The 26,972-nt window shown below is 38.6% G+C and overlaps 1 protein-coding gene across 1 annotated transcript in view; it reads left to right on the forward strand.

The window, feature by feature from the left end:
- The window catches only part of LOC119655526 (protein dimmed), a 51,215-nt gene that overhangs the window by 18,477 nt on the left and 5,766 nt on the right, over positions 1–26,972 (forward strand). Inside the window, exons 2-3 of the mRNA XM_038061437.1 lie at positions 15,647–16,071; positions 16,164–16,394. Coding sequence (XP_037917365.1) covers positions 15,808–16,071; positions 16,164–16,394 — 495 coding nt within the window. The 5' untranslated portion in view covers positions 15,647–15,807. The remainder of the gene's footprint in view (positions 1–15,646; positions 16,072–16,163; positions 16,395–26,972) is intronic.

The following is a 26,972-nucleotide window of genomic DNA, read 5'->3' on the forward strand; positions in this document are numbered from 1 at the left end:
ACAAACAAATATTGGAGGAAGCTTTGACTAAATTTATAAGTAGGCGCACTTGGTGCACCAATTATAATATTCATTCCACCGGATGAGGAAACAGGGGATTCTTGTTAACAAGGATTCAATTAGCTTATAAATCTTCTGCCCAACCCGTCCTCGAGATGGGGAACATAAAAAGAATTCTTCCTTCATTCGAATCCTATAATAGCATTGAGGAAAAAAGCAAATTGTCATCCAAATATGCACATTTGCGAAAAACAATCAGTTTAGCAAAGTTAATACGGAAAAAATCGTATTTTAATTTAGGGACTGTTGGAGGCATGATAATGAGTATATAATATATTAGGCGATGACGGCTTTTCGGTTTTTTACCAGGGCAGAGGCAAATCGCCAGACGGTGCCTCACCTCTGCCTTGATGTTAAATGCTCCTTTATGTAATTCGCAGAACACAACATGACTACGGTATTGACCAGAGCTTGGCCAGAGCTGAAAATATTTTTTTTGAGAATTGTCCGGCATCAAGTTGATGCGGACTTAGGATCCCGCGATTCTCGAGAAAATATAACATAATAATGAGTGTAAAATATAATAATCGTTGACGCGACAATCCAATTGGATCAGGGCCTTGAAAGGCTTTAGAGCGCTTTATTTATCCAACTTCCAGTCAAAATACAAATCCTTCTACCAGCAGTGAAATTTGACCTTCTGCTAAGATAGCCTCGCGCTCTAATCACTGACCCACCCAGCCTCTAGAATATACATAGCTCTACAATAATTGAGGAACATCAAATGCCAAATATTATTAGATCCATAGCAATGAATGAATGAAATTATTAACCGATAGTATCCTCAATTAATAAGATACATTCTAAGTAGATAACATAAAAGTTAATACTATCCATGAGCTTAGACGAAAATATTTGTTTTAGAAAAATATTTATGGGAAGATCTTACATGCGGTGGGTAGATGTCCTAGATGAGGTGGTATACCATAAAATGCAAAGCTTGTGATGACCAAACGTTGGGTAGGAGCATGAGCCCGGAGAATGTAGTTGCGGAGATGCTAAGGTCGAAGGGGAACTAGCTGACGGTTTTCTCCGCAATCGTAAAAATGCGGTAGGAGTTGTTGAAGGAGGGAAGCAGCAAGGAGCAGAAGGGCGAGTGCCTGAAGCAACTGGCCGAAAAACTAGTTATAGACTAGCAGATATCAGCATGAATGCCCCTCCTCCCTCGGGTCCTTTATTTCCTCCGTTCAAGACTGATACAACCAACAAATGAACATTTAACTAGTTTTAATAAGATTTTATTTTACACAAGATCTTAAAATGGAATGGAAACAACCGTGGCACTTGCCTGCTTAGTTGTCAAAGCTATGCAAAAGTTGTAATAGGTGCACAATAACCAGCGTGAGGGAGGACGGCTCTTCAAGTATGATTATTATTATTCGCTCGTAAAACGAAATGCAAGCGCCTATAAACATTTTTTCTGTGAATTTTAAGTTGAATACTGGCCAACTCCAAATGACAAATTCTGCTACTTTACTAATTGTATCCAGCGACCAGTGTCAATCTACCAGATTTTTAATGTCTCCTGCCAATTTACTTTATTGAAAAGTGAGGGATGCATGATTAAAAAAGTTCACTCCTCAAAACTACGCCATCTTATCCCTCTTCAGTTAATATTCAAAGTATAGCCCTAAGATACCTGTTTACTCACCCGCAAATAAATAGCAAGAGTAAATTGAAAGACCTGAAAACATATAATAATATAATCGTAATCGATAGCGCAACAGTCCAATTTAAACACATATACGTACATAAAATTACATTTATCTAATATTTCAATAATTACACCAACACGGCAAACCACTTTATCATCATTTCATAGATAAACCTCCATTTGACTTGCACAACTTTCCAATGAGCATTTTGTAAAAGGAAAATAGGCTCTATTCCAGTGAATAGATAAACTGATTGTTATCAATCACACGATAGGACCACAGATATCTTTGACTAAATACTCGATAACAACTGAAGTGATTAGATATCCCCACTATGTGCGCAAATTGATCGTCATGTCCATTAAGAAAAGGATACCTAAAAACTCCAGGGTGTCACACATAAATAGAGTGCATTGCTTTTACCCAATATTTTTTTATCTCCATATTATTTTATGGAATTCCTCGAAAGAGAAATTTAAAAATATAGCCTTGGATAGGATGCATGATGTTTTTCCAACATGCTCATAAAAAGCTCCAAAAATGTTTAAATCGATTCACATTGAAAAGTAAAAGAAATTTGAAGAAAAAATATTTAATTGAAATAATAAAAATTTGTTGTTTCTTTTTCGTTGGTGTGGATATTTATTCTTGCAAATACCGATATTTCGGGAACCACTTGTTCCCTTCATCAGTGAAGGGACAATTGACTTGGGTTCAGCAGAATGGTGCACTATTGCAAACAACCTAGGCACAATCTATCCTTTTCGGGTCAACTTTGGTAATCGTATTATCAGCCATCTCGACCGTATCAGTTGGCCATTAATTCGTCATTAATTATTTAGGCTCTCAATGCAAATATCGAGCAAGCTATTCGTGAGATACCGCCAGAAACTGTCACCAAGTTCTTGGAAAATGGGCTATCCAAATGCCCTAATGAATTAAAAAAAAATTCACTATATTGACCACCCTATAGCACCAGCAATTCAATAGGTTGTTCTAGCTACATATCATAGCAAGTCCTATCCACATTTGTTTGCCATGAGCGGGGTTGTTAGTATACAATATTGATCTTTGATGGCATTTTGCAAAGAAATATTTTATATTTATATTATATTTTTTGGCCTCAGCTACAAACTTCGTAGACCTCAAGTAAAGTCACTAAAGACGACTCAATATATAAGTTTGTGTTCAAGAATCTTTTTAAGGTTTTGTGTAAACACAAAACCTTATTAAAATCGGTTTACTGTCTGTCTGTCTGTCTGTCGTCATTCGCATTTTTCTCGAGGACGATTATAGTGATTGACACCAAATTTTGTAGAAAGTTGGGCACTGTGAACGCTCACGCATACAGTGAGTTACATCCTTTTACGACGAATTTAAGGGGGCGTCCCTATACATGCAAAAGGGGGGTGTACATTTTTGTTTATTAAATAAAGTCATGTGGGGTATCAAAGGAAAGGTTTCGATTAGTTCGAAGCCGGTCTTAGTTTTGACATTTGTTAGAAAGGTGGGGAGTGCGGGGGGTTGAAAGTGACCATTTTTTTAACGAACCCATTCTCAGAAACTACCAAACCGAAAAATCTGAAAAAAATCAGAAGGCTGCCACTATATGGTGCCTGCGCTCCGAAATACCTTCCATACTGATATCTGTACAGATAAAGTAAAAAAATAGTATATTACTATAATTTTTAGTAATTGACTGCGAGACCCCCTTGAGTTCATGCTAGCACGACGAAATTCGCAACAATAGAGGGTATAACATAGATCATGATCTCACTAAGTTTGATGGAAATCACACTATTACTAACAAAGTTATAATACGTCAAAGTTGTCGCTTTCTCGCAAATTCAAGACTACGAATGTCAATATCATCCGAAAATGGATATTCTCACATGATATATGCATATATTACGTGCTACGTATACACAAAACCTTTCGTACCTGAAGCGTCCAGCTTCTGGTTTCCCGGCTTGTTTGAAATAGTTTGTGTATTATCTTCCTGGACATTGACGAAATATCTCCGAAGAAAGATGGGATTTTCTGGGCCTTAAATGCTCTCTCACGGAATGAATATAAATGGAATGAATTTCCCCTCCATTTCTTCTTGTACGCAAACTGTTATATTTTGCCTCGAGATGGGAAAAGAGGATGAACAAAAATATACAAAGCTAGTCCCACCAGCAACAATGAATTACGCATATTTACCACAGCTTTGGAGCTTTTCTGCGCAAGTTAATCTCACAACCCTACATTAAAATCAGTGCCGGAAGAAAAAAAATTAGCCTATTTACAGAACCTTTAAGGGCACATTTCACACTCAGAGCGCGACTTGCAGAATGTGTCTAAAATTGTAATTTCTCAGAAATGAAATAGAATATTGTTTTGAAGTTTTTTTCATTTTGAAGGTTAAGAATCAAATTAAAATAAGAAATGTATCCGGTTGTTGTTGTTGTTATATACACGGGTGTATTTGTTGTTTGTGTGTGAACCCGAAGAAGAAAGTGTAAATGCGGTTTTGTGTAGAGCACAGTTATGGCCCGAAATGGAACTAACGGGGTCGGTTAAAACATAGAATTTTGGCAGCTTTTGAAAAATTAAATTAAAAAAAAAGTTTTATATATTTCTTTTATAAAAATATTTGGGTGAACATTTGTCTCATTAATACCTAACACATTCTGTGAGAATATCCACTTTCGCGGGTTACAAACTTTCAGTCTTGAATATGCATCGAAGCGGAAAATTTGACCTATTATAATTTTGTTAGTAATAGTGTGATTTAAACCAAACATGGCAGAATCATGCTCCATGTTATAGCCTACATTGCCGCTGTGAGTCTAGTATGACCTTAAGGGGACTTTCGCAGTCAATTATTAAAAATTATAGTAATATAATATTGTATTATTAACTTTATTTGAACAGATATCGGTATGCAGGGTATTTCGTAGCCTAGGCACCATATAATGACAGCCTCCTGATTTTTCCAGATTTTTCGGTTGAGCAGTTTCTGAGAACGGGTCCGTGAAGAAATTATCACTTTCGACCCCCCGCATTCCCCACCTTTCCAACAAATGTCAAAACTAAGACCAGATTCGGAAAGTACTAACCGAGACGTTTGATAGTCCTCATGACTAATTTTGGTGAAATACAATTTACATCCCTCTTTTGCATGTATGAGGACACCCCACCCCAAGTTTAAGTTCAATTTAACATGATATACCTCACTGTGTGAGTGAGCGCTCACAGTTCCCACCTTTCCACTAAATTTGGTGTCAATCGCGAAACCGTTTCAGAGAAAAATGGTAGTGGCGATACTTGTAGTGGTCGGCGGCCGCGAGATCATTTCGTTTCCTTTCGAGCAAAATCGCCATCATTTAATTTGGCGCGCATTGTTTCAAGGGTCAGCAACCGTTTAATAAACCATGTGCAGAAAAATACAACATCGAGGGCGCAGCGAAAATCGAAGATACGCTCGTCCCCCTTATTGCGTGTGCCAAAGCTTGTAGCCCCGCGGTACCGCCTGTCCACATGACCATCAAAACACCGCTCATTGCCGATATATTCATCGGGAAGCACGTTACTGGTCTTTTTGTGTAAAATAGAAGGGGTCAATCGGACATTGGGTTTATATTTCTGTTGTACGTAGGTGCAAAAGAAGTCAATCATGTCGTCAGTTCAGATAATAGTGAAGTTCCCCAACTGATTATCAAATCCCTCGACTTCCATGGTGACATCATGAATTACACCAAAGTATTGGAGTTTATAACCATGTACACGTGAGGCTCCAAAAGGTGCTAAAGGTATTTCTAAGGTGCGAGGAGCTTCAAGACAATACTGAGAATTATCTCAATAGTTAAGGACTTCCAACGGGGCTTTCACCAACATCTCCAACGAACGTGTGATAGAAAAACATGAACTTGAAGCCATAAAGGCAACAGTCAAAGGTTTGTTGATTTCTGCAATATTCGTCATCTTGTAATTGCTGGCACAATCTCGAGCGCAAAGCCCAGTACAGATCCTGAATTTAACACAAACCATTTTTTCGTGTGATGAAACCTACTTGGCTAATAATAGAAATGACGCATTGGAGCACTATAGAAAATGCGGACGGAGACTCATATCAACAAGGACTGTGAATTCGATACAAATTATAAGTCGTACAAGGGGCAGAAGGGTATGGGTCATCGACAAACTGCACGCAGCAGTAGTTGTCCGAAGTACAGGGAAAATTTCAATCAAAGGATGAATAAGATTAATAAAAGTCAAAGTCAGTCTGGATAGCTGAGTGGTTAGGGCACAACCCTGACGTATGGAAGGTCGCGGTTCAAATGCCACTGGTGGCAGTGAAATTTCTATCCTGATTTGACATCGGATACCAGTTGACTCAGCTGTGAATGAGTACCTGAGTCAAATCAGGGTAATCATCTCGGGCGAGCGCAATGCGGACCACGTTGCCTGCTATAGGGCACTATAATCCTGCAGTGTACCGTTACGCTCTGAATGAAGTGCTCTAACACACTTCAAGACCCTAATCCAAATAGATTGTTGTACCAACGATTATTATTAAAAGTCAAATTTAACTAGTATGAGTGGATTTGCCCTTTCAGATCATTTGCGAGAAAGTCGTCGATGTGTCCATAATTAGCAAACCATATCGACGTCATGGTAACGTCATTCCAGCATTTGCATGGCTGTCTGAAAAAGGCCATCCGAAGAAGTAAGAAAAATTATTTTAAACAATTATTCGGGGATGCCAATACACACCGTTGCAGTAGGGCAACTTGGATAGAAATAAAAAGGCTTCGATGGCAAAGATCACTTTGCATCACTAAATGCAAACAACGCACCAGTCTAAGGAGAGCACGACACTTCCAACTATCGAGAAAAAACTAAAAATAATATGAGAAGATTACCGATAATAAGGCCGAGGATTTGAACGACAACAAAGCGTTGAGACGCTCCTATCCAATGGAAAAAACTTAAGTTAATGCTACTTTTCAAAAATCACCCAGAGGCCGTACATTGTGTCATGCGCTCTGCTTTTGCATACTATGGGGAAGATATTGGAAAAAGTAATCTACAAGAGACTGCTACCCATCGTTAACATTTGGCAAACTAGTATTTCTGAATACTCAGTGAGATTGGCCCAAAAATTATCTCTCGAAGTGGATTTCCTGGTACGTAGTGGGTATGGACCTTGGAGAGTACATTTTCTTAGCCAGGATGCCACAAGGTTCGGTACTGGGCCCTTTGCGGAGGGATATAATGTAAACGTCCCGAAAGATTCAAAGTTTGTCGGCTGAAAAGTGAGTAGCTGCGGGTGAGGCAGCATCGGCCACATCCAAAGCATGTGCAAATGATTATGGGGAAAACAGTGGTAGCAGTTGACTGGAAAAGCCGGATTAACCCTGATCGATAAGAAAATAGAACCGGTCTTGATCACGAATTGTTGAAAAACAGTGGCAATGGAAGTCAAAGGTATATTGTTAGTCTTAAGTCGGCTATCTAAGTTTTAGGGTGGACCTAGAGTGTGTTCACGACAAGTCACTGCACTTGAAAATTCGGCTGAAGTGACCGAGGATGATTTCTAGTAGGCATGGACTTCACAGTTCAACGTTCACTCGGCAGGGCTAAACGGACGCGACTTTCTAAAATTTTCACTTCCGATCTTCTCTAACCGTAAATAAAATGCCTTGCGAAGGAAATTTGGGTTAGTACAAACGAAGACAAAGTAGTGGCTATGATGCAAATCAAGTCTTTCATATAAACTATATGATGATGATGCGAAAATATCCAGAAAGGCCTTAGGGAGGACAATTGATGGAAGAGAAAAAAACAAACTGAGAAGGAAATGAAATGACACACCCAATGCTGGCGGTGAGGTACCATATAGGTGATTAGACACAAGGATTTAGCAAACACAATTATTGAATTGAAGCAGCTAGAAACAACTACTAAAGGAAAAAAGGACCGAAGCGATTGTAGCTATTTGGTATAACAAGTCAAAGGTCTAATCAATAGTTTTTTGGAAAAAAATACTTCTGTACTCAGTAACTATACAGCCGTAAGGTTGACTAGAACTTTGAAATGCTTTTCAAAAGCATTTCAATTTCAAAATATAGCTGACCCCGTCATTGTCTCAAATAAAATTGATAATGACATTTTTCTTTAGAGGTCAACGAAACCACTTTCATCGAATTCCTTTTCTTCCGTTATAAAGACATTGAAACTAGTAAGTTTACCTAAAACTGAACTCCTAATAATACATTGGCAATGATCTTTGTTTACAATGCATCAAATCACATAAAAGAGAGCTTCATTTACAACAAATAATTAGGTGAAATAAATGGATCATGGTTAATTTAAAATTAATTTTCGCTTCTTCCTTATTCTATTCCAATTTATCAAATCTTATGTGACAAATACTTAAATATATATCGATGTACTAAACATAACTTCCAGCCGGGCAAATGGGTTTCCTCCGTATTGCTCTTATCTCGGACCCAATTTGTGTAAATGGAATATTACCCCGAAACTAGAACTCACTGACACTACATATTAAAGTTGATGTATAATCTGTGGCCCAAATTTTCGAGCGGTTCCACATTAACATAACAAAAATATACGGAAACCGACATAGAGTCTTCAACCCCTTGGCGGAAGCACACGTTCATATTGCGTTTAGTATCATTTACGTAGGAGGCTTTTCTTTATATACATACATGTATTTCACAACCACCCGTTCATTCATGAATTTTTCTGCAATAATGTTGATTTCAAGTGTAAAATTCAATTTGGAAAGGAGACGGCTGGGAGACGAGCTTCTATTTGTCTGCATTAAGCCGATGTAAATCTATGGCGCCAGTATGACAACTTGAACCTATAATCTAAATCGATCAACCCCCACAGCTCGCAGCCTCACTCACATCGCATCAGCCCCATCATCATTCTCATCATCACCATGTTCACTTTCGTGTTCATGTTATCCTTATCCCAATGCTATGGATGCTCCTGGAGGTGGCCTAACACGGAGGCAACAGGCGGAAATCATCAAGTGGTTGTCGAAGCTGTTTATGCTGATTGAACGAAACACAAATAGCGCGACTACTGCCGCTAAGCTCTCATTGTTCTACACTTCCCTGTATTACGTTGTTTAAAGTGTGTGAGACCAAAGGTTAAACTGTTAAAAATAAAGATAAATTCGAAGTGTCCTTAGTAGTAAATGTATCAAGACAATGGCAACAGATACCATTTAATTCAAATCAAATCATCCTCTCCATTTACCACGAAAGACATTAAAAATTGACTCTTGCCCCCGACTAGAACGCAACGAAGTGGACTTTATAGCGATAAAATAATGATAGCCTTACAGCATCGAATCCCTCTGTGCGGGTGTCGGATGTAACTTGAAATGTTAACACGCATCCACCAGGTCTCGTCCTCCCTGTGCGAGTTCCTTTCTGACACTTGTCCAAGGAGTGCTTTCAAAGGAGAGTTACCAAGATTACTAGCATCGATACTTTTCACGGATATTTTAGAATCGAACTTGCAAGTTTTTACACAATTCAACGGATTTCATTTATCTATGCTATGTGCCAAAAAGGTCATAATATCGAACTAGCTCCAAAAATATATTTCTATCGTTGTTGACCTGGAGCAGCTAAGGAGAAATGGATCGGGATTCGATACAGAATGCGGAACTGCGCCTTGGTTAAAAAAGGTTTGAAGTTTGCGTCTTTTTCTGTTTCCTTGGCTTTTTCCAAAACATTTATTATTTATATTATTTCAAATGCTATTTATTGCAATGTAAACTACACACTTTGTAGATACTACAAAGAATTGTACCTAACCTATCTTTGAATCAAATACTATGTATTTATGGAAATCAAAATTCCATAAGATCTTTGTTTTCAATATCTTTCTTCGAAGTATTCAAACGGTAAAATAGACATCGACCAATTTATATTTTCTTCCTTGCGGCTGAAATACCGGAAAGAAATGTAACTCCGCTTTGTTGGTTTAAGATAATCGTAGTGTTATATAAAACCGCACTTTAACATTTTTTATTCTTATTGATGAAACGGATCGTTTACTTTGTTCAGACTTTGCAATTATCATCGAGTCAGATAAATTTGAATAAACACTAGAACTACATTCTTAGGATTTTAATATTCTTCTGCCCCAGATTTTACTTTAGGAATCTACCCACGCTAGCACTTCTAAAGATCGTTTTTAAGGTTTTGTATAAAAAAAACCTTATTAAAATCGATTCGCTGTCTGTCTGTTGATCTGTTCGTTTGTCACACGCATTTTTCTCGGAAAGACGGAAACTGCGAACGCTCACGCATACAGTGAGTAAAATCCTTTTACGCCAAATTGAAGGGCGGATGGACCCGTACATGCAAAAGGGGGATGTAATTTGTTTTTCACCAAATATAGTCATATTGGATATCAAATGAACGGTCTCGATTAGTACTTTCCGAAGCTGGTCTTAGTTTTGACATTTGATGGAAAGGTGGGAAGTCGGAGGGTCGATAATGATCATCTCTTTAACGAACCCATTCTGAGAAACTACTCAACCAAAAAATCTGAAAAAAAACCACTATAGGTTGCCAAGGCTCCGAAATACCCTCCATACTGGTATCCGTTCAAATCAAGTTAATAATAGTATATTACTATAATTTTTAGTAATTCACTGAAAACCCCCCCTTACGTTCATCCTAGCACCACAGTAATGTAGGCTATAATATAGAGCATGATTCTATTAAGTTTCGTGGAAATAGCAATATTACTAGCGAAGTTATAATAGGTTAAATTTGTCGCCCCTTTTCAAATCCAACACTTTGAATGTCAATATCATTTGAAATGGATATTTTCACATAATATATGCATATATAACGTACTACGTATTAGGTTGTTGCACATGAAATGACAATCGGTCACCAAAATTTGAAACGACTGTAAAACTTGCAAAAATTTATTTAATTAATCAAAATAGGTGCCAGTCAATTCAAAATACTTCTCCCAGCGAGCATGTATGCCAGTTTCGTAGAAGTCCAATTTTCAGGTGCTGATAAACTCGTCGAAGGCAATTTGGATGACCTCTTTACTCCTCAATTGTTTTTCCACCAAAATATGATAAAAATGCTTAAAAAAAAGTGGTAGTCGGTTGGTGAAAGGTCCGGTGAATATGGTGGATGAGACAGAGTCTCATATTGCAATTCGTTCAACTTTTGAACCGTTGTTCTGAATTCATGAGGTCGTGCATTGTCTTGAAGGAGTATCACATCATCTCTGTTGACTAATCTCGGCCGTTGAATACTCAATTTTTGGTGCATTTCCTCGAGTTTGGCACAGTATTTTTGTGTATTCATTGTTTCTCCAGGTGCCAAGAAAGAATAGTGGATAATTCCAGCTGTAGATCACCACGGATGGAGGCTCGGTTTCGGCATCCAGCCGTTGTGCTGATCGTCGACGATTGTCGTATATTATCCACTTTTCATCACATGTCACTATTCTGTGCGAAAAAGGATCGCTTCTGTTGCGGGAGAGTAAAGAACTCGAAACTTCCATTCGAAACATCATGTTTTGCTACGTAAAGGCTTGCGGAACCGATTTGTCGAGCTTTTTCACCTTTCCAAGTTGTTGCAAATACCGGGAAACTGTCGAATAGTGTACGCCCAGTTGCTCTGCAATGTCTCTCACAGACTGACGTGTGTCGGATTCGACTAGCAAACGCAGCTCGTCGTTATCAATCGATGGTCCTGGATATACACGTGGCTTACTTTGAAGGTTTACGTCACCTGACCGGAATTTTTCGAACCAACGCTGTATGGTTCGTTTTACCGTATCAGCTCTAAATGCGCTGTTAATGTTCCTGGTCGACTCGGCAGCTTTATGACCGAGTTTGAACTCATACAGAAAAAGTATACGTTCTGGGCTCTTTTCCATCCTTTTTTCCTTTTCATTCTCTATTATCACAACAATGGTCAAAACTGAAATGACTCCTTGATTAAATGTAGGAGTATTTATACTACATTATCCGACACAGACAGCGCCAACTGGTGATTTGATACAGCAAACTCGCAACTAACTTCACTTGATTGCCAAATCGACCACTTCATATGCAATAACCTAATACTATTGGTACAAATGCACACTCAATTGTATTTATAAAATGAATACACAAAACGTTTCATACCTGAAGCGTCCAGCTTCCGGTTTCCCGACGTGTTTTGGATTTATATTTATGAGTGCTGTGTGAAAATTTCATGAAGACCCGGACAGTACTTTTATAATTATAACGAATTTTGTGAGTCGCCACGCGACTGCCTATGCTAAGCTCCTCCTCCTCAAACGAAGGAAGATTCAACGTAGAGAGGCTAGATTGGACAAAAGTAAAATTTTCGCGAATCAGGCGGTCTGCTCTATGGTATGGGGCAATACTGATTAAGTGCAAGTTCCAGTTCCCAATGATTTTCCGTTAAAAAAATTAAACGCGTTTTAAATTGTCCCGAAACTAATCAACCGATTTGCTTGAAGTCTTAACCACATATTTTACACATTTGTGAATTGAATCCAATATGTAGAAATCAGCTCCACCGGAGATTTTTACAACGCAAGTGATCTGCCTTTATTTTTTTAAGGTTTTGTGTTTACATAAAACCTTATTAAAATTGATTCAATGTCTGTCTGTCTGTCACACCGAGAAAGTTTGAGCTGTGAGCTTTACATATAGTTTATATTGAGTTTGAGAGGAACATGTGAAAGGCGGGTGTAAAATGATCCTGTTTCTAATATTGGGTGAAACATAGAAGAGTGAGGGCTCAAAATGTGTGCCCCAAAAAGTGAAGCAGGTGTCGTTCTCAGAAGCTACGCAACCAAAAATCTGAAAAAAATCACAGTGGTGCATCTCTACGAAATCCAGGCCTCAAAATACATTCAGTTCTGATATCTGCACAAATAAAGTTAATAATAGTATATTTCCATATTTTAGCAATTTACCCGGCAAACCCTTTTAAGTTCATACCAGGAAACATTGGTGTAATATTCCTTGGATGTGCTCTCTTTATCGTTTCATTTCCACAATCGGCAAATAACTGCCCATATTAATTTAACTTAAGGGGACGCGACGGGTTCAAATTTTGATTATTTTACTTTTTCAAACGATTTATTTTCTGAAAAAAAATCAGATATTTTGATGAAATTTTGCAGCTATATTATTATAATGTTAAAGTTAAAGTTTAAACAAGCCCGGAAACCGGAAGCTGGACGCTTCAGGTTTTGTGTATTTCTTTTATAAGGACATTTGAGTGCGCATTTGTCCCATTAGTACGTAACACGTAATATATGAATATCCACATTCGGGTGATATTGACATTCAAAATCTTGAATTTCCAAAGAAGTGACAGCTTTGACCTATTATAACTTTGTTTAATAGTGCGATTTTCACGAAACTCGGTAGGATCAAACTCCATATTATAGCCTACATTGTTGCTAGGACGAACCTAAGGGGGTTCTGCAGCCAATTACTGAAAATTATAGTAATTTACTATTATTAACTTTATTTCAAAGGATATCGGTATAGAAAGTATTTCGGAGCCTAGCCACCATATAGTGGCAGCCTCTTGATTTTTTTCAAATTTTTCCGTTGAACAGTTTCTGAGCTGTCGAAAGTACTAACCTTTCATTTGATACCCCATGTGATTATATTTGGTGAAAAAAAATATACACTCCCCTGTATAGGGACCTCCCCTCAAGTTCGACATAAAAGGATGTGACTCACTGTATGCGTGAGCGATCACAGTTTGTTTTACACAAAACCTTAAGAAAAGGATTTATAAAATTTTCTAGGCTGCTATTTGTTTGCTAGAAATTTTTTAATGAAAGGTCAAAAATTAACAGCGGGTAGGTTTCGGGTAACTGCGATCGATGTTTTAATCAGAATGATATTCTCTATAAATAAACCACAAAGAAAAAAATTCGCCAAAAATAACAAAGTGACGGTTTAAACCGATAAAACCAGTTTCCAAAGTATTCCCTTCTATTTATGTAACATGCTAACAAAACGAGAATATGAAATATACCCAACTAAAGCAGACGTTTTGAGGAGAAAGGCACAATACAAGAAGTAAGAGGCTCAAAATGCGACTTTGAGCCGCCGCGCTATATAAACTATGTAGCGACTTTTTAAAATAGAATATCACTTTCATATTCTTACCACATATTTTCAGATGTATTTTCAATCAAAATCAATCATAAAAAAAATTACAAAAATTAAGTTTAAACCATCAAACGTACCATGTTGAAATATAGCAGGAAAAGCTCGTCGCGTGTGCAACACCATGTTCACTTTCTATAGTTGTTAAACAATGGAAAACTTTAGAAATCTATCCTCTTTTTTGGATTAAGTTTATTTGGACTTTGCAAATCGTAGCTAACATGTTGAATCCGGAAGATGTCCAAATAATTGCGTCCATTTCATTTTCAATTTTTTTCTTTATTCCGTTAAATTTTATTTTAATTTAACTATTCGGAAACATCCCAAAGAATAGCGATATGAAATTCCATTTGATGATAATAAAAAGTAAAGGAGTTGTTTTGATTTTATTCGAATTTTTCATGTAATTGCTTTATGTAGTTAATAATTGTGGACATAGTCTGGTCCGTTAAAAAGAAGAATATCGACAGCAATTTAACTGATTAGTTATGGTTAACCCCTCCAACAAACCTTCGGTCCCCCCTCCCCTCCCTACCCTTTTCCCAAAACTTAATCTACCAATTAGTCGTTTGGAAGTAAAAGTCCCCACTTTTGCTTGCAACTGCAACTTTAATAAATCGATCTCCGCCGAATAGAAGCCAATGTTGGCTTTTATTGAGCTACAATGGAATTCCTATTAAAAAACGTGGGCCCTCCAGATAAGACAATGTTCGTTCATTTAATTAAACGGGAATCACCACATGAAGCCATGTTGTCATTAAGAATTGAATTGTTTTAGTCTAGGCACCCCTCGTAGACTGTGTCATCCCTCGTTTCCTATTTCCCTTCACTACTGTGCTATTTGTAACACTCCCACGACTTTGAAAATTCCACTTGATTAGGCTGTCAGTTGATCCAATGCCCAGCTTCATCTGTTGCCGACAACAAATCAATTACATTTTCACTGAATCCTAATAATAATGGTCTAAATAAGTTATTAAGGACACCGGGGGATGAATACATTTGAGGATAACCCTCTAAATGAAATTCATAGAGAATACACACACAAGGCACGAGTATTTAGCTACCAACGATAAGTATATGTCCTGTAGGGCAAAAGACGTGTAACTTTCATTGGTATACATATACGAGTACCTATAATTGAATGCAATTGGTAGAGTATATCATCCAAAAAGCATGAACTTGAAGTGTGGAGAGTTTTATATAAACTATATAAACAATCCAGAATTGCAATATAACCTAATGAGTGACCGTTCACAATGCAATTGAAATTGAATAAAAATTCAGCCATTTAGAATACATTTAATTAAAGATGGATATCATATGATTTTCTACAACTCCTGAATGAATTAATACTAATATTTTCCGTTCTATTTCGTTGCACTGAGGTTTTATCTATTCACTTGTATTTTCATGCATTCTTATCAAAAGTCCTTGATGAGTTCTTCTAGAGATTCATTGTATTAACGCTAAGTTTCTGAAGGTTCATTTCTTTGTCAACACATTCATTTAAGTTGGAGGTCGCGGCGGAACGATAAAGTCTTCTATTCATTAATTTTGACGACAAAGGATTAAGCCCCTGTACACATCAGACTCGTGACGTTTGCATCTTTTCTTTATTGGTAAAAGACAGATCATTCTAAAGATGATTTTCCAGAAACTCAGCGCCCTCTTTGTAACCGAGTTTATAAGGCAATTTTCCTCATCCTTACAGAACGCCTTACATCTCTCCAATGGAATCGCAACATTGTACCGACAAAGACACGGATATGAGCACAGCTTAATAACGAATTAAGATTGTCTAATAAAATACTGCATTAGGCAACAATCATCACTCTTCACTCGCACATTGCGGCGACATTTCAATTGGAAATCATGAAAGCCGGAATAGTGGCGTCTTCTGTAGCAACTGTACCAAAGGAAGAAGATACTATTTGTACTGCGGAATTGTTTTCACCGCAAATACAGAACACAAACGCATATTTTGAACAGTTTTCATCCGGTCCTCTTAGTGGGGCTAGTGGTGGAATTCTGGGAGAAACTATGCTAACGACACCAGAGACTGGTTCCAATCATACAGCATCCTACAACGAAATTGACAGCACGAGGCCACGAAGGACGAGTCGTCGAACACAGCCGGTAATGAGATTGTTCAAATTGACTTAGGGCTCGCAGGACGTTAATTAATGATTGCTATGTTCTTTCTCATTTTGTGTTGCTATTGTTTGTAGATGAACACTTTTGACCCAGACATGACAGACTCCAGTTCACAGAGTGATGACACAAGCGGTGGGGGTGGAAGTAGCAATGGTGGCACTCGGGCGTCAAGTCGAGGTCGAAGTACAGGTGGCACATCGAGGCGACGGAAAGGTGCCCTAAATGCGAAGGAGCGAAACTTACGGAGGTTAGAATCAAATGAACGTGAAAGGATGCGAATGCATAGTTTAAACGATGCATTTCAGGTAATCTATATTATTCTCATACTATACATACAAGTATAACACTATCCAAGAAAAATCTTTCTCACATTATATATCTACACTACTTCACGAAAGTATTTATGTGCTTCCGCAATCACGGAAAAGAAGATTTTTTATATTTGGAAAAAGAATCATATATGTATGTACATCTATAGGATCACAAAACAATTTCTCTCTAAATCATCGATGAGTGTTGATGTGCAAAACTTTATGATTGTATTGCAATTAGAGTAGAAGTGTATTTAAACGTCTCAACCTCTCAACAGAATTGGAAACCAAGGTAGAGATTTGGCAATTAAAAAACCTAGCAACCAAAATGTATTTTGTAGAAATATTTGTGAGGTGTAAAATAAAGAATTGAGATTGAAAATGATCTTAAGATTACCTTAAAGATTGAAAAAGGAGGAATGAAGGGTGACTCTACATGTTAAGAAAGGATTTAATAGAGTAGAACCCATCTGTGAAATTGGGAAGGGACTCACAGTTGTGAGATTCATGAAAGAGGAAGAGCAATTGAACGAATCTTACTAGGCGAGGCTATCGCAAAACAAAAAAAAACATTTGAAGGCACTTCGCGGAATGTCCAGAAATCATGTATATTTTTCTACACGTGAGAAATTGTCAAATTTGGGGGCGGAATCAAGGCTGATTGAATTTTTTTTTGAAGATGGGCCTTCTGAAATCGTTGTCAACACTACTACTAAAATGTTTGTGGACAAAATAGCGGGAAAGTATTAGGTTGTTGCACATGAAATGGCCAATTTGGCAATCAAGTGAAGTTAGTTGCGATTTTGCTGCTATCAAACCACCAGTTGGCGCTGTTGGTGTCGGATAATGTAGTATAAATACTCCTACATTTAATCAAGGAGTTATTTCAGTTTTAACCATTGTTGTGATAACAGTGAATGAAAAGGAAAAAGGATGGAAAAGAGCCCAGAACGTATAACGTTTCTGTATGAGTTGAAACTCGGTCATAAAGCTGCGGAGGCGACCAGGAACAATAACAGTGCATTTAGAGCTGATACGGTAAGCAAACGAACCATACAGCGTTGGTTCGAAAAATTCCGGTCAGGTGATGTAAACCTTCAAAATGAGCCACGTGGACATCCAGGACCATCGATTGACAACGACGAGCTGCGTTTGCTAATCGAATCCGATACACTTCAGTCTATGAGAGATATTGCAGAGAAACTGGGCGTACACTATTGGACAGTTTTCCGCCACTTGCAACAACTTGGAAAAATGAAAAAGCTCGACAAATCGGTTCCGCAAGCCTTTACGTAGCAAAACATGATGTTTCGAATGGAAGTTTGGAGTCCTTTACTCTCCCGCAACAGAAGCGATCCTTTTTCGCACAGAATAGTGACATGTGATGAAAAGTGGATAATATACGACAATCGTCGACGATCAGCACAACGGCTGGATGCCGAAACCGAGCCTCCATCCGTGGTGATCTACAGCTGGAATTATCCACTATTCTTCTTTGGCACCTGGAGAAACGATAAATGCACAAAAATACTGAGCCCAACTCGAGGAAATGCACCAAAAATTGAGTATTCAACGACCGAGATTGGTCAACAGAGATGGTGTGAGATTCCTTCACGACAATGCACTACCTCATGTATTCAGAACAATGGTTCAAAAGTTGAACGAATTGCAATATGAGACTCTGCCTCATCCACCATATTCATCGGGCCATTCGCCGACTACCTAAGTATTTGGATCATTTTTTTGGAGGAAAAACAATTTAGGAATGAAGAGGCTGTCAAAATTGCCTTCGACGAATTTATCAACAACCAACAGTTGAACTTCTACGAAACTGGCATACATTCTCTTGAATCTCGCTGGGAGAAGTGCTTTGAATCGACTGGCACCTATTTTGATTAAATAAATAAATTTTTGTAAGTTTTACAGTCTTTTCAAATTTTGGTACCAAAACGGCCATTTCATGTGCAACAACCTAATAGTAAATACCGAAAATTTGACCGTTTCGTAACTATAGGAGCACTTCCAGAAACTAATTTATCTAATCATCGATGAAAAATCTAAACTTACAACTAATATATGTAGTCTAATTCAGAATTTTCCAAGCCAATTCAAAATTTTCCAAACTAATTTCAAAAATTTCGAAACTAACTTCAGATTTTTCCAGGTCAATTTCCGAATTTTCTATTTCAAATTTAGTTTTTTCCATTTCCATTTCAGAATTTTTTCTATGATCTACTGTCAAGTTCTATATCAACTTTCTATCCCTGGATAAGAGCCCGAGATCCAGGTTCTTTAAAAAAATCTGAGCAAATCATCAATTTGCTATCATTATTTCTGTTAATAGACAATAGTACTCAGTCTGAAAAAAATCTAATCCCCTCAATCTACTTTTTTTTATGACCTCTAGATATAAAATAATTGCAAATAATTCCGTCATTTCCTGTAAAACCTTATTAATGTCCAATGACAAGCGAGGGGACTTCTCAAGTATTAAGAAGTTTAAATTGTGGTGTTGCTATTACTTTCAGACACTTACCCGTCCTAGAAGAACCCATTGGACCTTTATATCCTCAGACCGGTTCATTAAAGCAAATAATTATAAACAATTGATGGATAGCGCAGATTTTTTCCAAGAATTCCAGCTCCTTCCTTATCCAGTGGTATAGAACTTTATAGTAAAATATTGCTAAAAATATTCTGAATTGGAAATGGAAAAATCTGAAATGGAAAAATCTGAAATTGAAATGGAAATTTTTTCGGAAATTTCTGAAATTAGTTTGGAAAATTTTGAATTAGTTTGCAAAATTCCGAATCTGACTTACAAAACCGATATATTTAATCTGAGAACTTTTCAGAATGACAACAGTGTTTTACGTGCTTTAGAGTTCAGTAGTATTTTCGCAGGGAATACTACGTCCTAAAGGTACGACTACATTTACGTTACGCGACGCGACCACAGACTACGCTGTCTGTCAAAATTATAATACATTTAGCTAAGTGACGTGACAGAGCCGAGTTGCCCGGCAAAAAATATTTTGCAGCGTCGCGTGTTATTTCCATATAGTGGTCTCACTTGACTGCTATGATTTTCAGGTTTGGTGTATGCTCCTGTGAAAATGTCAAAACATGTAGTTGTTTACAGTTCGCTGCCGCCCTAGTGAAACATAGGCATGCCGCATTGTGGCAGTTGTGCCGATTGTAGTGTCGCGTTGCCTAGCCTAAATGCGAACCTACCTTTAAAGTCACTAACATGATGATACCGCCTGCATACTGCAAAATAGTTGATTGGGAAGCGGTGTACATCCTTATGATAAAGTAATAATTCATCCCATAACTACCATCCAAACTCATACGAATTATTGAATAATTTACATTTTTGAGTTGCGATAAAAATTTATATATGGATACCATTTAGATATTCGTCATGACTTTTTCAGATTTTTCGGTTGGCTAGTTTCTGAGAATGGGTCCGTTAAAGAAATCACCTTTTTCGACTCCTCGTACTCCTCGCCTTTACAATGTCAAAACTAAGACTGGCACCGGCAAGTACTAATCAAGACCTTTCATTTGATACGCAACATGACTATATTCGATGAGAAAAAAATGTACCCCCCCTTTTGCATATATACCGACCTAAAAGATCTGGCCACAAATGTGAACAGAATCCGAATAACCTAGAAAGGGTATCTCATGTTTGAGCTGAAAAGATCCAGCGTAGGCAAAACTGATGGCTTTCGCACTCAACTCAAAAACCCACTTGAGGAGAATGCCGCAGTGCGTGCCCAAAAACATTAAATTTATATGAAATGACATCGAAAGGAGAAATTTGTGCCGCTCTGATGGAGCAATTCAAGAAGGTGTGGGGAGAAAGGGCCATATTGGCAGAGAGTGAAATAGGGACCCTAAATGCCTATTGTGCGAAGTAAAGGAGGGACAGGATGACCGGCATGATGCTGGAAGTGGTAATTGTCCGAAATTTAGGAAGGCGCTCATTGCAATGAGAAAATGAGGTGTATTCAAATAAACCTAAATCATTGCAGGGTCGCTAAGGATTTACTTGAGTAGACCACATTCGAATCTGAGATGAAAATTGCCACCATAAGTGAACCGTATTGAAACCATTACGGTGGCATATGGATTATGCCACGGGGTGGAGCGGCGATATGGGCTTGTGGTCGATAGGCCATACAATGTACTGCAAATCAGGCAGCCAGTGGCTTTGTATGGGCGAAAATAAATGGTGTATATGCATACAGCTGCCACGCCTCACCAAGTTTCACACTGTCTGAATTCGAGGAAATGCTTGATAACCTTGTTCTCGACGCGATGGTACGAAGTCCAAAGGTGATTGCTGGTGATTTCAATGCTCGGGCCCTAGAGTGGAGTAGCAGAGAGTCAAATGCTATTGGGCGCAGTTTATTAGAAGTTTTCGCGCAGATGGACATAGTTTTGGCTAATGAAAGTGCTGTAAACACTCAGGCTCGCTGGCACGTGGTATGTCCTGGTGCGTCAGTGAACGCTACATCCACAGCGATCACCAGGCAATCTTCTTTGAGACATGTTCCGAGCCCCAGGGCAAAGAGCTATCATGCCCGAAACCGAAAAAGATTTCAGGCTGGTCTGCAAAATCTTTGGATGAGCAGATCTTCAGAGAGGTGTGGTTAGATCAACCTGATAAAGCAGGCACCTCTACGGAAAGAACCGTCCATCTGGTTCAATGCATCGCCAAAGCATGTGACGCGTCCATGCCTAGGAGGTGCTCATTCCCCAGTAGAAGACCAAACTACTGGTGGAATGATGAACTGACCGGCCTTCGATCAGCCTGCCACCGAGCCAGAAGAGCGGGCCAGAGGGTGGTAGGTAGACTCGATCAGGGGCAGAAAGAGTGCGCAAGAGGAAATGCTTTAAGGAGCTCTGCTAAGAAGCGGACGTAAAACCGTGGGGGAGTGCTTATAGAATCATGATGGGACGATTCAAAGGCCATTCATCTCCGCGGATCACGTCTTCCACCCTTCTGCTGAAAATCATCCAGGGGTTATTCCCCCAGCAAGAGGAGGACACCGACACGTTCCAACCACTTCTGAATGTGACGGAAATTCCGAGGGAATATTTCAAGCGGCATGGAAGCGGCAGCAGTTGATACTTCTGCCTAAGCCTGGTAGACCTTCAAGTGAACCATCCTCATACCGACCCATATGTCTTTTGGACACGGTGGAGAAAATGTTAGAGCGGGTAATCTATAATAGATTACTCCCGGTTGTTGAAAGCCGAGGCGGCCTTTCAAATCGGCAGTATGGGTTCCGAAAAGCCAGATCAACCATTGATGCCATCAAATTGGTTACTGGCTTGGCCGAAGGTGCAATCCACGGAAAGGGTAGTACCAGCAAACATTGCGTGGTTTATTTAATTTAATTCAGCCGATTGGAATCTAATACGCAAATCATTAGCGAAGGTTGGTATTCCCGCCCATCTCACTGCTATCGTCGATAGTTATTTAACTGAAAGGATGCTCTGGTATGACACTGATGACGGACCCCAGGAGTACCTTGTTTCCGCAGGTATCCCGCAGGGCTCCGTATTGGGCTACTACTGTGGAACATCATGTTCAACGATGTACTTAATCTTCCCCTTCCGGAGGAAGCCACAGTGGTGGGTTACGCTGACGACATAGCACTGCTTGTTGTCGCAAAGCATCTCGAAGATGCTGAGTTATACTCAAGCGAGGCAATCAGTGCTGTTAAAAGTTGCCTAGAGAGCTCTGCTCTGACCCTTCATCATCATCATCAACGGCGCAACAACCGGTATCCGGTCTAGGCCTGCCTTAATAAGGAACTCCAGACATCCCCGTTTTGCGCCGAGGCCCACCAATTCGATATCCCTAAAAGTTGTCTGGCGTCCTGACCTACGCCATCGCTCCATCTTAGGCAGGGTCTGCCTCGTCTTCTTTGTCTACCATAGATATTGCCCTTATAGACTTTCCGGGTGGGATCATCCTCATCCATACGTATTAAGTGATCCGCCCACCGTAACCTTTTGAGCCGGATTTTATCCACACCCGGACGGTCATGGTATCCTCATAGATTTCGTCATTATGTAGGCTACGGAATCGTCCATCCTCATGCAGGGGACCAAAAATTCTTCGGAGGATTCTTCTCTCGAACGCGGCCAAGAGTTCGCAATTTTTCTTGTTAAGAACCCAAGCTTCCGAGGAATACATGAGGACTGGTAAGATCATTATCTTGTACAGTAAGAGCTTTGACCCTATGGTGAGACGTTTCGAGCGGAACAGTCTTTGTAAGCTGAAATAGGCTCTGTTGGCTGAGAACAACCGTGCGCGGATTTCATCATCGCAGCTGTTATCAGTTGTGATATTCGACCCTAGATAGGAGAAATTATGGCGAGGATGATGCCGAACGTGGGAGGGCCACGGCATACTTCGTTGCTTATAGCCAGGGTGGTGACCTCAATCATGCTCTACGCGACCCCAGTTTGGAGGGAGGCACTGTAGATGTCATTTAACACTAACAAACTGAGTGCAGTCTTCATGGAGGACAGTCCTGAAGGCATGCTCTACCTTCAGGACTGTCTCAGATGATGCAGCATTTGAAAGAGGCAGATGAGATGAGATGGCGAATATATAAAATGCGAAGCCAATCTTTCCCTTATCGCAGATGAAGAACGCTGAGAGCGAGAGATCCATAGATAGATGGCAAGAGCGGTGGAAACGCTCGGGAAAGGTTCGGTGGACTCACAGGTTCATTATTGCCACCAAGGAGTGGTCGGAAAGACGACAGCGTGAGATTAATTATCATCTCACCCAGTTTCTCACGGGGCATGGACGATATCGCCAACACCTGCACAGGTTTAAATTGGAGACCTCATCCGATTGTCCAAATTGCAAATGCGGATAGACGGACAACCGAGTAGACAGACAGACATTGAATCGATTTTAATAAAATTTTGCTTCACACAAAATCCTAAAAGAAGTATGAAATAAAACTCACCGGTGCAGAGAACACGTTTACTATTTACCCTCAGTTACTGTCAAATCCAGAGTTGGACAAAATCATAATCATGATTATGTGATTATGATTACGAATTCCATGATTACGTCGTTGCAATCATAATCCAGTTCTCGTGATAATGATTGTAATCATGTAATCAGCAACCACGCCAGATACCCTGTACACACGCTTGCGTTTAAGAGACTTTTCCAAAAGTCTTAGCGAAATGGAGACGACACCTTATAATAATTAAGCCATTTTTAAAATATTCTATTGTCCTATCTGAGGCATGTGGATCTACACATTTTGCTTCATCTAGAGATGTTACCTGATTTCGTGTCTTAAAGCCGTCATCCACATTCAGTTCGATGAAAGCACAATTCATGTATCCGTAAACCAAGCAGCATCATTAGTTCAGCCCTGGGCGTGGAAGGCGTTGAGACGCAAATTTGAGATATAAAAAATGCTTACCAACGATAAAGGTGCTCATATAATTCTCGCTTACAAACTAAACAAACATGAAATTCTCGCTAGCTTCCTTTACAGAGTGTATGCGACGAGGACGACAGGGCGCATTAAGGCTCACACGTGCCGGGTTTCCTTATCTCAGGTGTAACTGACAGGCAGAACTGATCGTAGATGACTACGTTCAAGTAGCGCGCCTACTGATTACCACACGACACGCCACGTCAGATTTTTAGAGCAGTATTGGCAACGACAAAACACTGCTCGGTGCAGAGACAAACATTCATATTGGGAATTAATGTTGTGCAGCATTATTTGGCTAACACGATAATTAATTCAGTTGTTAATAGCAATGAGCGCTTGTCAATTAAAAGCAGCAGTTTCAGCAAAAAATCGTGTCGCTATAGAGCGTTTCAATTTCAGTCGAATAAATTATGTTAGTCATCAAAGACAGACGAGCAGTTGTTTTCAAGACGGATTTATCTTATGTCGGTACAAAACCTTAAAAGCAGTTCCATTTTTAACTTGCATAACTCTAGAACGCATGCGCCCCTAGATTTAATCAACAACTAAACCAATTGTTACTTACTCTGCCAATTGTATCTAATCCATTAACTTAATATTAGTTAGCAACTGCACAAATCACAAACAACATCGATCGTAATGGTAACTTAGGTGATAACGTATGATTCCATGATTATGAATACGATGATTACGATTTCATGATTACATGAAAGAAATCGTAATCATGGCTTGTGACTGTGATTTCAATCTCGTATCCAGGTAACTGTTAGAGAACAAGACTGTCGTATGGAAGGTCGTGGTTCAAATCTCACTGGTGGCAACGGGATTTGTATCGTGATTTGATGTCGGATACCAGTCGACTCAGCTGTGAATAAGTACCTGAGTGAAATCGGGGTAATAATCTCGGCGAGCGCAATACTGACTACATTGCCTCCTATTTTACGTTCCTGAATGAACTGCTCTAACACACTTCAAGACCATGATCCAATTGGATTGTTGCGCCAACGATTATTATTATTAATCACAAAGTCACGCTCATTTCTGATTATAATCGCAATCATAATTGTAATCATAATCATGATTATGATTTTGCTCAACTCTGGCTTGACCTAAGTAGTATCATGGAATTGTTCTCCGAAGATAGTGTACAAATCGACCCTTTTTGCTAATTTCACATCAAAATCATTACGTTAAGATTGAAGCTGAAACGACAAAGTTTACAAACGTAATATTTGAAGGAGTTCAAAAAACCCGGGGAGAGGACACGAGATATGCGAATGGTTTTCCAGAAATCGATATCGATAGGTAGAAAATCACAACTTTTCAGAATGGAATGGATGATTTTACGACGGAAATACTACGGAAGTTAATGCTGCAGAATTTTGAAATTTTATGTTTGTATTATTATTATTATTCTTGCTTGCTTAGTTATTTTTTCAAAATAAATTTTGTAATAATGAAACCAGATTCTGTGTATTTATAACGCCCAAATGTTTTTGTTTGGCAGTCTACTTTTCTCAATAGTATATACCACAAGTTTTATCAAAAAAAAAAATTATCGATGTAAGATAACCATTGAAAAAGAGAATTTATCCGACAGCCTTGTAAAATTTTGTTTTATACGGCGAAATCTTTTTTTTTTCTGATCTATAAAGTCCAATCCAAAGTCATAACCAAAAGTGGCATTATATCCATAACATGAGGTGGTTTCTTTTAGATCTTTGTAGTACTATTAACACATAAAATCTCGTTTACGTATTTTATCCATTAGATCTGTATCTAGCCGACTCTCGGACTATATATATATTTCAGATATTTCGAACAGTTTCCTCCATTACGATTAAATTCGAACAAAAAAAGGATGAGCCTTTTAATCAACCTGAAAAATGCACTGAAATAAAATTAAAATGCCGTTTCAACTTACTACAGGTATTGAATTACAACGCAAATTACAGAGGTATACCCGTGGGCAAAAAATGGTAGTCACAATTGAGTTTAAAATATAAAGAGGCATACATACCCCATACACCATACATATCGTCCTCATGCATGCATCCAGTTATTGAATCAACGCCTATATTAGACCTAAAAGGTATCCTTAACAAAAGAAAGAACTTACGCTATTAGTAGAATATGGGATTAAAGCTTGTATCAGATAAATATACATATATGTATGAGCCACTTTTCTGTTGTGTAAACAAAAATATTGTAATGGATGAGTGATGCAGACTAATGGAATGCACATCCGTGTGAAAACGTGGGTATAATCACTGCAATAGGTCATTATTATTATGATGTTAGATGTGAAAATAGACTCATGCAAGAGGCTGCATATCATCACCAATTAAAGGGTTATATCTGCTTGGATAAAAAAGGTTTTTTCTGCTTGGATAAAAAGATTTTTCTGTGAGCCCATTTTGGAATTATAGTCCACAAGTAATATATCAATCGATTAACCAACTATCCAGATAACTAAAGGTTTTTTTCGCAGAATGGCGTGGCTTAGAAAAAAAATTCGCTTTTTCGTCGCAAAATATCTAGTTAAACTGTTAATAAGAAAAATTGTCGTCAATAGTTGTAGAAATCGTGTATAATTACTATCACCTCACTAAATGATTAAATGATCATGTTATAATTAAATTTTCACGCCGATCGGATGAAAACTCTTCGAGTTCTACAGCTCACCGAGTTCCTAAAATGTGATTTCCAGAAAACAACATTTTTCTTACTTAACCTAACAGAAACCTTAACATCTAACTTAATCAAAGGTTTATTATAAGGAAACTTAAACTTCTTCTCTAATATATAATATAATAATAATAATGGTTGGCGCAACAATCCATATTGGATCAGGGTCTTGAAGTGTGTTAGAGCACTTCATTCAAGACCGTAATGGTACACTACAGTACACTTTAGGAGGCAATGTGGTCGGCATTGCACTCGCCCAAGATTATTACCTCGATTTCACTCAGGTACTCATTCACAACTGAGTCGACCGGTATACGACCTCAACTCACGATGCAAATCCCACTACCACCAGCGAGATTTAACCGAGGACTTCGGACAAAAAACAATAAGA

Source organism: Hermetia illucens, chromosome 4 (assembly GCF_905115235.1).
Source record: "Hermetia illucens chromosome 4, iHerIll2.2.curated.20191125, whole genome shotgun sequence".
Taxonomy (NCBI): Eukaryota; Metazoa; Arthropoda; class Insecta; order Diptera; family Stratiomyidae; genus Hermetia; species Hermetia illucens.